General features: G+C 45.2%; 1 protein-coding gene across 1 annotated transcript in view; it reads left to right on the top strand.

Moving 5' to 3' along the window:
* LOC146769594 (rho guanine nucleotide exchange factor 11-like) overlaps positions 1-14,156 on the top strand; it is a gene marked incomplete at its 5' end in the record, with an annotated part of 243,205 nt that overhangs the window by 171,524 nt on the left and 57,525 nt on the right. The window contains 1 exon segment of the mRNA XM_085640490.1: positions 3,302-3,384. Within this exon segment, the coding sequence (XP_085496616.1) occupies positions 3,302-3,384 (83 nt within the window).

Here is a 14,156-nt window from a genome sequence, read left to right as displayed (position 1 = left end):
TTTTCTTATCTTCCTTACTTACTGGCTCACTCACACACGTGATAGTCTTTCCTTCTCCTGCACACTTTTACAAAATGCCCTACAATGCCACAATTGCTACACTTTTGCATGGCAGCAGGCCAATTTTTGGTAAATACCAAATGTTCTTTACTGTCACAATGTTAACATCTGGTTTGATCTTTGGATTTGGAATCTTTTACACTGTACTTAGATGCTCAATTTCGAACAGTGTCATCATCTTTTGCATTCTGTTTTAACACCCTAGCACACCTACTCGACATCTCAGTTTTTAAAACAATTGCCAACACATCATTTGACGCCAAATCACCACTGACCCGTAAATGCTCCTGAATGGCTAGATTCTTGGCGTGCATCACCAACAGGTCCCGTATGAAATTGTCTTGTAATACACCAAATTTGCAGTCTAAAGGTAATTTCTTTACCTCTGCGATGTACTCTTCCGCTTAGTTATTTTTCCTTGTTTCTGTTGAAGGAACTTGTACCTGGTAATTCCAATGCAAAATCTTTGGTGTATAGTACCCATCCATATCCAAAATTACAGCCTGGAAAACATTCACATCGTCCATTACCACCAATTTTGTCATTTGGAAGTGGAAAATATTTTTGGGCAACTGCATTCCCAAGCAAATAGATCTGCTTAAACCTGCAGTTCAATATATTCTCTGCTAACTCCGTCATCTACAGCAATCGACCCTTGCATTTACTTGCATACGTCTTCACTTGGATGCCATTGAAAGTTATATGAAGAATATGAAACACTTGTTGTTATTCAGAATCTCTGTCATCAAGGTTTCATGGAAGGACTCAAACAGTTATTCCACCCAGGGTACCTCCTGACCGTGTGCGGAACATTAACAGAATCATGAGCTTTTCTTTTGAACCTCTACATTTGTGCCCATTACAATTGGGGAACAACCTTTACAACGCAACTTTTACAACGCACTACCATTACAACGCATTTTTTACAACGCATAATCCATTACAACGCATGATATTACAACGCATGACACTACAACGCATTTTTAAAAACTACCATTACAACGCATTCCATTACAACGCATACTACCATTACAACGCATACCATTACAACGCATAATATTACACTATACTATCCATTACAACGCATAATATTACACTATACTATCCAACACTTACCCTACTGATGCACCCCCTGGAGTTAGAATAGTAATTTTTACCCCTATACTATCCAACACTTACCCTACTGATGCACCCCCTGGAGTTAGAATAGTAATTTTTACCCCTATACTATCCAACACTTTCCCTACTGATGCACCCCCTGGAGTTAGAATAGTAATTTTTACCCCTATACTATCCAACACTTACCCTACTGATGCACCCCCTGGAGTTAGAATAGTAATTTTTACCCCTATACTATCCAACACTTACCCTACTGATGCACCCCCTGGAGTTAGAATAGTAATTTTTACCCCTATACTATCCAACACTTACCCTACTGATGCACCCCCTGGAGTTAGAATAGTAATTTTTACCCCTATACTATCCAACACTTTCCCTACTGATGCACCCCCTGGAGTTAGAATAGTAATTTTTACCCCTATACTATCCAACACTTACCCTACTGATGCACCCCCTGGAGTTAGAATAGTAATTTTTACCCCTATACTATCCAACACTTACCCTACTGATGCACCCCCTGGAGTTAGAATAGTAATTTTTACCCCTATACTATCCAACACTTACCCTACTGATGCACCCCCTGGAGTTAGAATAGTAATTTTTACCCCTATACTATCCAACACTTACCCTACTGATGCACCCCCTGGAGTTAGAATAGTAATTTTTACCCCTATACTATCCAACACTTTCCCTACTGATGCACCCCCTGGAGTTAGAATAGTAATTTTTACCCCTATACTATCCAACACTTACCCTACTGATGCACCCCCTGGAGTTAGAATAGTAATTTTTACCCCTATACTATCCAACACTTTCCCTACTGTTGCACCCCCTGGAGTTAGAATAGTAATTTTTACCCCTACACTATCCAACACTTACCCTACTGTTGCACCCCCTGGAGTTAGAATAGTAATTTTTACCCCTACACTATCCAACACTTACCCTACTGTTGCACCCCCTGGAGTTAGAATAGTAATTTTTACCCCTACACTATCCAACACTTACCCTACTGTTGCACCCCCTGGAGTTAGAATAGTAATTTTTACCCCTATACTATCTAATACTTACCTTAAATGTAATTTAATATTATGCGTTGTAATGGTATGCGTTGTAAAGGTAGTATGCGTTGTAATGGTAGTGCGTTGTAAAGGTATTTTTTTAAAATGCGTTGTAGTGTCATGCGTTGTAATGTCATGCGTTGTAATGGATTATGCGTTGTAAAAAATGCGTTGTAAGTGCATGCGTTGTAATAGTGTGCGTTGTAACGTCATACATCCATTACAATTCCTTTACTGAAAAGTAGCTTTCCTTGCTGATATCACATTGTTAAGGCATGTTAGCCAATTTAAGACCCTGGAAGAGCCTTTCTTTCTGGTTCAGAAAGACAGGATTGGCTTAGAACCAACCCTAAATTCCCTTTGAAAGTGGTTCCTCCATTCCAACTCATTCAAACCATTGAGCTCCCATGCTTCTCCCCACAGTCATACTCTGTGGCAGAGAGGGCCCTTCACACCCCTGCTGTCAAGTGTGCTCTCATGTATTACATTGATAGAACTGAGCTCTTTTGCAAAACTCAACAACTTTATGTTGCTTTTACCCTGCCACATAAAGGCCAGGCTCTTTCAAAAGCTGGCATAGCTAGATGGATGGTCAAATGTTTTCAAAACTGCTGCATTACAGCTTGGAGGAATTTCCCTGCTCTGCCCAGACAATATTCTACTTGCAAAAAGGAGCCAAGTTCAAAACTAGACTGCAGGATAATGCTAAGCATGTTAATCTACAGCACTACATGGTACGAACAGATACTTATGATAAAAAAGTAAGTAGAATATTCCTTATTGCAAGTTGGTTGGATTATTTATTGTGTAATTGTGGAAAAAAGGAAAAAGTAGCAATTGTAATTTTGAGTACCGTCGGTGTGCCCTATGACAGATTATGACCTCCTTGTCAAGAGATCCCTTCTATTGATTTGTATTTGTGGATCCTAGGCTTCAGTTCACAACTTGTACCAAACTCTTTAATATATAAAATTTTACCTGTGCCTATTTTTGTTTAAGGGCTTCACTAGACAAGGAAGCGTGTTTTAATCTCATTAACATTGATTATATTTCTCTCATCGTAGTGTGGCGATAAAGAATTCTGACGTCCCACCCATTCTCTCTGAAACAGTGCAGTTTTCAGCAGAGATGGAAGAAGTCCCTCTAGGTGAGTTCTGTTGCATGGAAAATCTTTAAAGCACATTAATTCTGATGGATACTTCTAACCGCATATTCCTCACCATTAGACTATTCGGCAGGCACCAGGCCATAGCAATGCTCCGGTGTGCTGGTAAATGAAGCTGTTTTGATCTTGTCCCATGCAGTAAGTGATGGAGTGGAGCCACATATAGATGCCACCCCATGTGACAATGTCTGTTCTTTCTTTCAATGCCTTGAATTGTGGATCTAGAGCTCTGCTCTCTTTTCTTTGGTTCACAAATTCTTTCAAAACTCCTTTCATGTATCTAAGGGAATGGTGTCCCCCAGCAAGGACTAAAGGGTTCAAACTATGCCATGACTGTCAGAAACAGGTGTTGATGGTGGACCCGCACAAGGTGTGCCTCTGGTGTTTGGGCTTAGTGTAAGACTCCAAGTCATGCGAACATTTTTATTTCATTCACCCGGAGGCAATTCAGGATCGTGAAATGAAAACTGTTTGCTACCAAACACCGAAATAAGTGATAGACTACATGTAAGTTCCGCTCCTGCTCCAAGTCGAGGGCACAGACTCATTCCTGCTTTCAAGGCCACTCCTGTGACCGATCCAATTCGTGTGCGAGGTCATCTGGTAAATCCAAATCTAATTCTAAGAAGAAGCATAAGAAGTTAAAGTGGGACTCAACAACAGCCAGCCACTCTCTGTCCCAAGGGAAGTCAGGTGGTGTTAAGGTGCCAATCAATCTTGCTCCAGATGCCGATCGTGGAGTAGATTCCTCAACTGGTTCAGTTGTGCCTCCCTATTTTCTCGAGCCATCTGCAACACCGCAGAAGGTTGAGGCCTTTAAGGAGGCCATGCTGCATATTTTCGGCACTCTGCTGGCTCCCTCTGGCACACCTTTGGGCTCCAAGGGCCCACAGGGCATCCAGTTAAGTTACCACTGGCAGATCCATTATCTGTGCCATCTGTGACCCTCAAACCCATCCTGGGTTCTGCACCACCTCTGGCGCAGACTTCCATTCCAGCTCCAAAATCTATGCTGGTTCCTTCTCCACTGACATTGGCCCAACATCACCAGTGGTGGCAGTGCATCAACTGCTGATTCAAGTGTCCGACTTCGAGCTGAATCCACTTCGAACTGACCAAGGTCACCCCTGACTTTACTTCAGAACACCTGGTCCTAGTATGCTCTGATTCAGTCAAAGCACTTCCTCTTCCACAAGGTCTTCCTCAGAGGCCTTTTCGCATTTTTAACTCTTTTTTTCCTTTAATTTTATTAACATTTCAATCATAAGAACATACATGTACATATTAGGATCCATCAGCATCCCCTCAACCTTCCCTTGTGTCCCAAAAGCAGACCTTTGCCAAATATAGCACACAGTAACATTTACATCCATGCTCGCCTTCCATGTTGTTTGTCAATCATTAACTGTTAACTCCCTAACAGTCACACCCTTCTCCCATTTCCATATTGTGGTTGTTAATTATAAATTGTAACTTATGCCTAGCCTCTCTTCATAATCAAGGAGGATCCCAGTAGGTCTTTCCTGATTTTATTTTCCCTGATCTATTTTTGGCAGGGACTCAACCCTCTGGTCCCAGTACTAAGGTCCTGTTTCTCTTGAATATGGGGGGCTTTGTAAATCCTTCGACATTGTTGCCCATGCTCAAAGGTCATCCTCCATTTTTCGTCCTTCCGGATTAGTTTCATGTGGACTGCTTCTGCAGCTGCCTCTTCGCTCATGTCCCTTAGCCATGCCTCTATAGTCGGAGGCGAGATGCATCGTCAAGCTATCGCAATTCATCTTTACGCCAGGACAAGACCTGGAATTTCCTACTCGGCTTCCTTTTTGTGTGTGCTGGAACCAGCCCCAGCAACACTGTCGTTATTTCTAGGGATACTACCCACCTTGTGGCCGCCCTCCATCGGGTCAGGACAGTCACCCAATATGTTGTCAGCTGCCGGCATGCCCATACCATATGAATAAATTCTGCGTCTATATCTCCACGTCTAGGACATTCGTTCGAATATTCCCAGTAGATCCAGCTCTGAGTCCGTGGGGTGAGATTTGTTTGGTGTATGAAATTATATTGGATAAGTTTAAAACGTGCATTAGTATTTACGGCTTTAACCTGTAACTCCTTCATGTATTTACTTCCAGGTAGGGGCAGTTAGAGGCTCCCAAATTATGGTCTCCCATTTGTCCTGGATGGGAAGAGGTTCCCCCGGGTCATCCTCCCAGTCCGAGTGATATAGATGTGAGACTAACCGACGGCCCTCTGCCATAGTAAGCATAGTTTACAAGACGTTGGTCCAAGGGGGCTCCACCGGGAATGATGGCCAGAGTTTGCGCGCCACTCTCGATATTTTCCCATATTGTAAGAATTGGCCCATTCCTAAACCAAAAGCTGCTTTCGCTTCCATCCTTGTAATAAATCTCCCACTAACATAAAGGTCTCCCATCTGGTGGCACCCCCACCCCTCTGGCCATCTCCGCACCGACATGGAATCAGCTACCTCTCAAAATGGTTTCACCACCCATAATGGCATATTTGGGGCCTGAGGCGCACATTTTACTACTTTAAAAACCACCCTTTCCCATATCCTGGTAACATGTTGGACAATCTGTGGGACATCTGCCAGAGCCCCAGCCCCAAGCATCAAGAGCCCAGGGAGGGAGGATTGTTCCCCACATGTACCCGTGCAGTAATTGTTTTTCCTAATTCTCTTCATCGTCCAACCAGTGGACTACATGCTGTAAGTGAGATACCATATAATATAGTTCCACTCGAGGCATCTCCAGGCTTTCTGCGCCCCACGCCCGCTGCCGTGTCCGCAGTCGCACCCGTTTCCGTTTCAGTCCCAACAGAAAGTCCACCATCAGCCCCTCCAGTATTCGAAAGCAATAACTAGGGATCTTGTATAGGGAGTTTTGCATTGTATAAAGACATCTGGGGAGGACGATCATCTTTGCGATTGCAATCTTTCCCATTAGGGATAGGTGTAGGTACCTCCAGAAATGTATAGAGCTTTGTAGCCCCTCCAAGAATCTTCCTATATTGAGTTTCATGTATGATGAGGCTGTGTGTGCTAGTTTGATTCCTAAATACCTAGTCCCTTCAGTAGCCCAGGATAGACCCACCTCGGGCAACTCCTTCTTTGGCCTCATTGCCATTTTCCCCATGTGGATCAGTTTAGATTTCCTCAGGTTTATATGGAGCCCTGAAAAGGTCTCAAAATCCTGAAGAATTTTAATAATGACAGGTACCAACTGCTCTGGTTTCTTGGGCGAACACAGCAGTGTTGTCCGCATATAAAGATACTACATGGTTTGTCACCCCGAGATTCACCCCCCACTACGCCAACCGTCTCCGCAGTGTGGCAGCAAAAGGCTCCATGGTGGGTGCGAAGACAAGTGGGGACAAGGGGCACCCCTGTTGCATGCCCCGTTGCAACCGAAATGCCTCAGAGATCAATCTCCCAACCTTACCCGGGCGACCGGGGCAGTGTACAACAGCTGCACCCATCTATGAAAATCCAGGCCCACTCCGAATCTCAGTAGGACCAACCACATATATGACCAATTGATTGAATCGAGCGCCTGTTATATATCAAGGATCGCCGTTGCATAGTCATCCTTCAGTAAGCATGGGGCATGCCAAACATATGCCAGGTGTCGTAAGCTGTGGGTGGTGCTTTGTTTCTGAATAAACCCAGCCTGGTCAGTATGGGTCGTGTGAGGCATGTGGGGATACAGACTTGCTGCTATGATTCCACTAAGTATTTTCATATCAAGATTTAGAAGTGAGATCGGTCTGTATGAATCAGGTAATTCGGGGTCTCCGTCTGGTTTCGGGATCATAACTGCCAACGCCTCCCTCAGGTAGCCGGAAGGGTCTATGTCCTCCAGGACTCAGCGTAATCCTACAGCAGAGGGTCCACTAGCTGCAAGGCAAACATCTTGTAAAACTCAGAGGGAAGACCATCGGCCCCAGGGCTGTTTGCTGGTTTCAGACACTTGATAGCTGCCAAGACTTGTTCTCTGTTTATAGGCACTCCAAGAGCATCCTCCCCCTCTGGGTCGAGACTCAGCAAATCAAGAGTTTCCAAGAAGTCCCAGACCATTTTCGATGGTGAGGGTGCCTGTTTCTCATATGTTCTAGCTAACGTTTTGGCTAGGACCTCAAGGATAGCCTGCTGCATGTAAGCCAAATGTCTGTTGTCTCCCCTAAGTTTCAATATGGGCACTATGGTGGATTCCTTTCTGAAAAGCCTTTGGCAGTAGGCCTTGTATATGGCTGCTCCCCATTCCCCTAAAATCTGGGGACTCCTGTGGAGATGAGCCTCCAACCTGCACAACCCCTGCTCTTGCTTTTGTATACCGCATTATAGTTGTTTTCGCACGCCATAGGTTGTCTTGATAGAGACTCCCCAGAGGACAACCTTCATGGTTTCCAATTCCACTGCCCTACTTGAGGTCGATCCCCAGTTCTCCTCAAAGTAACGAGTCAGCGTTTCAGTGATCACTGCAACAAAGGGGGGATCCATCAACGCCTCTGCAAACAATCGCCAGGAGGGTATTTCCAGACATTCCGGTTTCCCCCACAGACTTCGCAAGACTGGGGAATGATCTGAGATATATCTAGGCAAGTACGTTATACCATCCACCTCTGAGGTGAGGTCTAAAAACAGGAAGAAGTAGTCAAGCTTGCTGGAAGTCCCTGTTGCCGGGGTACACACGAAAACGTTATTTTACTCGGGGTTGCAGTCCCTCCACACATCCCTCAACTGCAATCCCTCACTGAGATCTTCCAAAGTCTCCGTCATCCGAAGCTTTGTGTTTGCGTGTGGGGGTTTCCTGTCCAGGGTTCCAGCCACCGCAGAATTTTTTCGCCCGCCACGGTTATAGCCACGCCCAAATGGGGCGTGCCCAATGTCATTAACTCAGGGAAGAAGGAGGAACAATCATTATTGAGGGCATATATACTGAGAATACTCAATTCCCTCCCATATAGTGTACCATGCAGAACCACATACCTCTCCTCCGGATCTGTTATGTGATGTAAATGTCTGAGGGGAATCCCTGGAGCTACCCATATTAGTGTCCCTCTTGCAAAGCCTGAAACATTTTTGACTCATATTGTAATCAACCTGATAATAACGATGGTGATGATGAGGATGATTTACCCCCACACAATGATGTTGAGGAGGGTGAATTATTGGTTGTATGGATTAGACGCTTAGCTGAGGTCCTATACCTAAAGCTGCCTTCAATTGAAGTCAAGACAAATGCACTTACTGAGGTGCTGCACCCTTGGCCAGTCCCTACTGAGACCTTACTTCCATTTAATAAATGCCTGATTGATACCCTTATGTGTACTTGGACGGAGCCTTGCTCTTGACCACCTGTCAACAGGCAGGTGACCAGTCACTACAGACTAGCGCAAGGCAACCCCGATATTCTTATGCGGCACCCAACTCCAGAGAGTTTAATGGTTCAAGCTTCTACCAGCAAAGCAAACCCTAATGCATGCCACACAACCTCTCCAGATAGGGAGTCAAAAAGGATATAGAAGTTCTGTAATCAGATGCTCTCTTCCTCCAGCTTGGCATTGTGTTTAGTCAATGCCTTTTACCTGCTAAGCCATTATACACACACTCTTTTGGGACAGGGCCAGTGTGATCTTGACTGCAGTCCCAGGGTAATTTTGAGACTCTTTGGCTCAAACCATTCAAGACGGCCAGGATGCGGTAAAATATATCATTAGAGCTGGCCAGGATACTACTGACTAATCGAGGTGCACCGTAGGCCCTATTTTGGTGCCTCATTGCCACATGTGGATGTAATCCACTGGCTTTTCTTGAGACAAGCAGGTGTATCCAATAGAGATGCCTTTTTATGGGACCTGTCTCTTTTGAAAAAAGTCTGTTTCTGCCCTCCAGTGGTTTCAAAAAAGCAGTACCACAGTGCATTCCATGGCTTTTAGACCCTGTCTGACAGTTTCATCAATAGCATAACCCTTCAAAGGCTATTCCAGAGGGCTGCTGTATAGACACCTCAGCAGTCACCCCATACCTTTCATGGCTGGGGATCAAGCAAACAACATGCAAGTCACTATGGTTCGACTCAGGCCTCCGCTCCTGTAGAATTAGCCTCCAAGCCATTGTAGATTGCATTTAGTGGTACTCAGCCACACTGGTGCACTCAGGCATTTTCTTACTGGGTGGCAGGCAGTGGCGGCTCCTCTGCTAAGGTGGAGGATTAGCGCCCTACTGCTTTTTTGCAGTGAAAGACAGAGAAAATAAAGTGATATTAACTCGTGGTATTATCATTTTATTTTCTCTTACTTTCACCCACAGATTTGCCTGAGGGGGCATGGGCAGGGGAGGAGTGTTTGTACCCTTCTAAAGTGCGCAATGACTGCTTGACGGCCCTATTGGGCCGCCAAAAACAGTCATGCGCACTTCGCATGTTCTCCGTGCAGGCTGCATCACAGCCTACGCGGAGAACATGCTCAGGCCTCCAGTTAGAATATGAGCACTGAAAAACGGTGCTCAGACCAATCACAACGCTGCAAGGCAGCATTGTGATTGGCTGACTGGGAGCTTGGGTGTGCTTCCAGTGGCCAACTCCGAGCAAGGGAGGACTACGGAGGTGAGACAGGCGGGGAAGAGGCAAAAGGGTACGTTTTTAAATTTTTTATTTTTATTAGTTTCAGAAACACATATTGCGTATAGCATTAACGTCATACATTTTGCAAGAACTAGTTCAAACAAACAATCTGTGGCTATTTAGTCTTAGTGCCCAATTGCCCTCCAACACAATTAAATTTGTCGATACAGAAATTTAATTAATACATGCAGATTGACAGTGCTATAGATCATCACATTCTGATAACGTTTCTTGTTCCTTAGATCTCAAATATTGCAACAGTGGCTCCCAAATGTCTTTGGGTCGAGAAGGGGCTGGGAGTTCTTCTGCATACAATTCTAGGTTCTCCCTACAGTACACAAGATCCCTTATCCAATTGTCCGGCAGCGGAGGAGCTGAACTGTCCCATCTCATCGCCACTCTCCTCTTGGCCAACAGTAACTCAATTCTAATAAACTTGCCAATTGCACTTTTCAGAGCCGGCGTGTAGCACAGCAGACACACCTGTGGAGTACAATGTAGGGTAATAGTTGTCATGGTTTGTAGTCTGTGCAGCACCTCCACCCAGAACGCAGCCACCTGATTGCATTCCCAGGCAATGTGCCAGAAGTTAGCCCCCTGTGCCCCACATCGTTTGCACGTATCATTGTCCCGAAGGTCATATTTATGTAGCTTCAGTGGTGTGTTGTATGCTTAGTGCAAGAATTTAAAATGAATGATGCGTAAGTTACAATTGGACGTGAATGCGCTAGTTACCTGACAGCGATATTCCCACTTCTTTTGTGTGAGCTGAGGGAGGAGTCTATGAGTCCAGCAATAAAGGCTTCTGTCCGTGCTAATAATTTTCTCGTCTCTTGCAGCCCTTTATAGCTTAGTAATCAGTTTATGCCATGTGGGGCTTACTAGGAGTGTCTGTAAGGTTTGCAATGTTGGTGGTTCATCAGGAAAGGTATGGTAGTATGCCTGTATCGCGTTCTTAAGTCGTTGGAATTGGAATAAAAATAACGGCGACATGTTGTGAATATATTGTAACTGGTCTATCGTGATGAAACTACCATTTGGGTAGGGGTCTTGCATTTTGTCTATGCCTACTGATTTCAGGGCATGCATGGCTCCTGCCTCCTGTGTGACTGATAGTGCTGCATGTTGATCTAATGGGAGCATGGGGGCATATAGTGGGAGCTTCGCCGCTATCCGGCCCAGTGCCTGCCAGGCTGCAACCGTGGTATCTATTGTATTGATTTCCTGTTTGGGGGTACCTCTGTGCAAGTATGACAGAATGCATCTTAATGGAATCTGGTGTGCCTCCCCATCTTCAACCGCTACATGAGGAATGAATTCATGGTGCTGGTACCAGAAGTATGAAAACTGCGCTTGAGTGCATAGATAGTACAGATACATGTCTGTGACTCTAAAGCCACCTTTACCATAGTCCAGTATAAGTGTATCCCAGCTCACACGGGGAAGCTTGCCTCCCCATACCAACCTCATCAATAGCGAACATATGGTTTTTAAAAATTGGTGAGTCAATTTTATGGGTATGTTGCTAAATAGATATAGAAATCAGGGCAGGACCGTCATCTTGATACGGCTATGTGGTCAGCCAATGATAGCGGCATCCTTGATCATCTGTCTACCTGTTGTTTCAATACTGTGCAGGCAGCGCCATAGTTTTCCCTAATGACCATTTCCGGGTCGTGATGAACCCATATCCCCAGGTATTTTACAGGGTCGGATGCCCACTCAAGAGGAAACTCCAGAGCATGAGGGACAGTAATCATGGTCAGAGGTACTTTCACCGATTTGTTCCAATTGATGCTGATCCCCGAGAGGCGCTCAAACCTAATACACTCGCGCAGGATTGGAGCTAAGAACATTTGTGGTTCCCTGATAAAGAGCAACATGTTGTCAGCATAAAGTGATATGCTCACCAGACGATGGGCAAATCTAAGGGCCGCATCCCTATGCCGTTGGCTGATGAAGCAGGCCAGTGGTCCCAGCACAGGGGAAAAGAGCAGCGGCGATAGCGGGCACCCTTGTCTTGTGCCTCTACAGATCCTGATTGGTTCTGATGTTATCCCGTCAACCCGGACGCGCACTCTTGGACCAGTATACAGTAACCGTATCCATCTACTGTGGAATTCAGGGACCCCCATGCGCTGTGGTATTTGATACATATACCCCCATTCGATGGAATCAAAAGCCTTGGCTGTGTCCAGCATCACTGCCTCAGCCTGAAGCTTAGGGTCAAGAATATGGAACGTTGCGATAATTGTTTGCAAATTGTGTGATGTGGACCTGTCTGGAATAAATCCAGATCGATCTGGGAGAACCAACATCGGCATTAACGGTTGGAGCCTAATGGCCAGGACTTTTGCCAACACTTTTGCATCAGTATTAATAAGTGACAATGGGCGATATGATTCGCAGATGTGTGGTGGTTTGTCTTTTTTTTTAAACAGGGTGATTATTAGGGCTTCTCTTAGCGATGGCGGTAGTATTCCTGACTCATAGGCTTCTTCGTACATATCCAACATTTAGGGTGTCAGTTCATCCGCAAATTCCTTATAGAATTCACAGGTGAGGTCATCGGGCCCTGGTGCTTTCTTGTTAGGCAATGATCGAATTGCCTTGCGGATATCAGCGGCCTCAATTGGTTGGCAGAGATATTTGTGTGTCCTACGGATAGCCAGGCGGTCACAACATCTGCAAGGTAGTCTTCTAGCTCCTTGGAGTCAGTTCCCCTTTTGGAGGTGTACAATTCTGTATAGCATGTGCGGAATGTGCCGCAATTGCTGATGTGGAATAGTGATCCCCCTGTGTGGTCTGTGATTTTTGTTATGATTTGACGGTCTGTTCTTTGTTTGATCTTGTAAGACAGATTTCGTCCGTCTCTGCCTCCCTCGCCATATGCACGGGCCACGTGTCTCTTAGATAGGTAACGTACTTCACCAGCTGCCAATTCGTTATACTCTAGTATGAGATCTTTAATACGGGTGAGTGTTTGCGTGCACGGGAAAGTCTTGTTCAAGCTGCTCTAGTGTGTTTTCCACTCTGGACCGTTGGGCTTGGAGATCCTTAAGTATGCCTGCTGTTGTGCCAATGCGTTTGCCCCTGATACTGACCTTGAAGGCCTCCCAAAGTGTTGCAGCACTGCTCACTGACCCCTTATTTAAATCAAAATATTGGACTATAGCCTCCCTGATCTAGGGTGTATAGAGGATCAAGAAGCTCCTCTGATCGAAACCGCCATGTAAACTGATGGGGGAAGCTTAATAGGATACATACTGTGATTCTAATGGGGTTGTGATCGGACAGTGTTCTGGGTAGCGTGTCTTTTGTGGACACCCATGCATTAGCACTCTTAACCACCAGCCAGTAGTCCAGCCTTGACCAACTGCCATGAGCGATCGAGGTGTGCATACCCACCAGCCTATTAATGTATCGCTTTCTCCATGCGTCTACAAGACCTAGTTCAGCCATCCCATTGTTTATAACCTGAGCAGCTCTGGGTGAATGGCCACCACACTCTCTGAATTTGTCTTTGCTAGGGTACAAATGTGTATTAAAGTCCCGGCCCCAGATAATTTCAGCGCCAGGCCTGTCCCGTAATACATTAAATATGCCCTCAAAAAAGCCAGGCTCGTTAGTGTTGGGTCTGTATACATTGACTATGGTTATAGGTGATCCAGCCTATTTGCCGTGTATTATAGCATATCGTCCCACATCATCCGTGCAGGATTTAATCAAAGTGAACGGAAGATTTTTCTTTACAAGTGTGAGCACCCCTCTGGCATATGTTGAGTAGGAGGACGCCAGTCTGCACCCCGCCCACTGCGCACCCACTTTGTTTCAGAATGCTTTGTCAGGTGCGTCTCCTGCAGGAGTACTATCCTGATATTATGTCTGTTCAAATAGGCCATTACTTGTCTTATTTTTGGGGGGGGAATTCTGCCCTCGAACATTCCACGTCATGCATGATATCCGCTCATTATCTAGCACTGTCATGTTATCCCGTCGTGAAATCTGCTTTTTGCATCTTTACAGTGGAGTGAAATATAGTTCAACATTGGTATCAAAGGATCACATTGAGCCATGTAAAACAGTCCCCCATTACTCCACCTC

This window comes from Triturus cristatus, unplaced genomic scaffold, assembly GCF_964204655.1.
Source record: "Triturus cristatus unplaced genomic scaffold, aTriCri1.1 SCAFFOLD_374, whole genome shotgun sequence".
Lineage (NCBI taxonomy): Eukaryota > Metazoa > Chordata > Amphibia > Caudata > Salamandridae > Triturus > Triturus cristatus.
The sequence above is the reverse complement of the archived record's forward strand: the minus strand, read 5'-3'. Positions and strand labels throughout refer to the sequence as shown.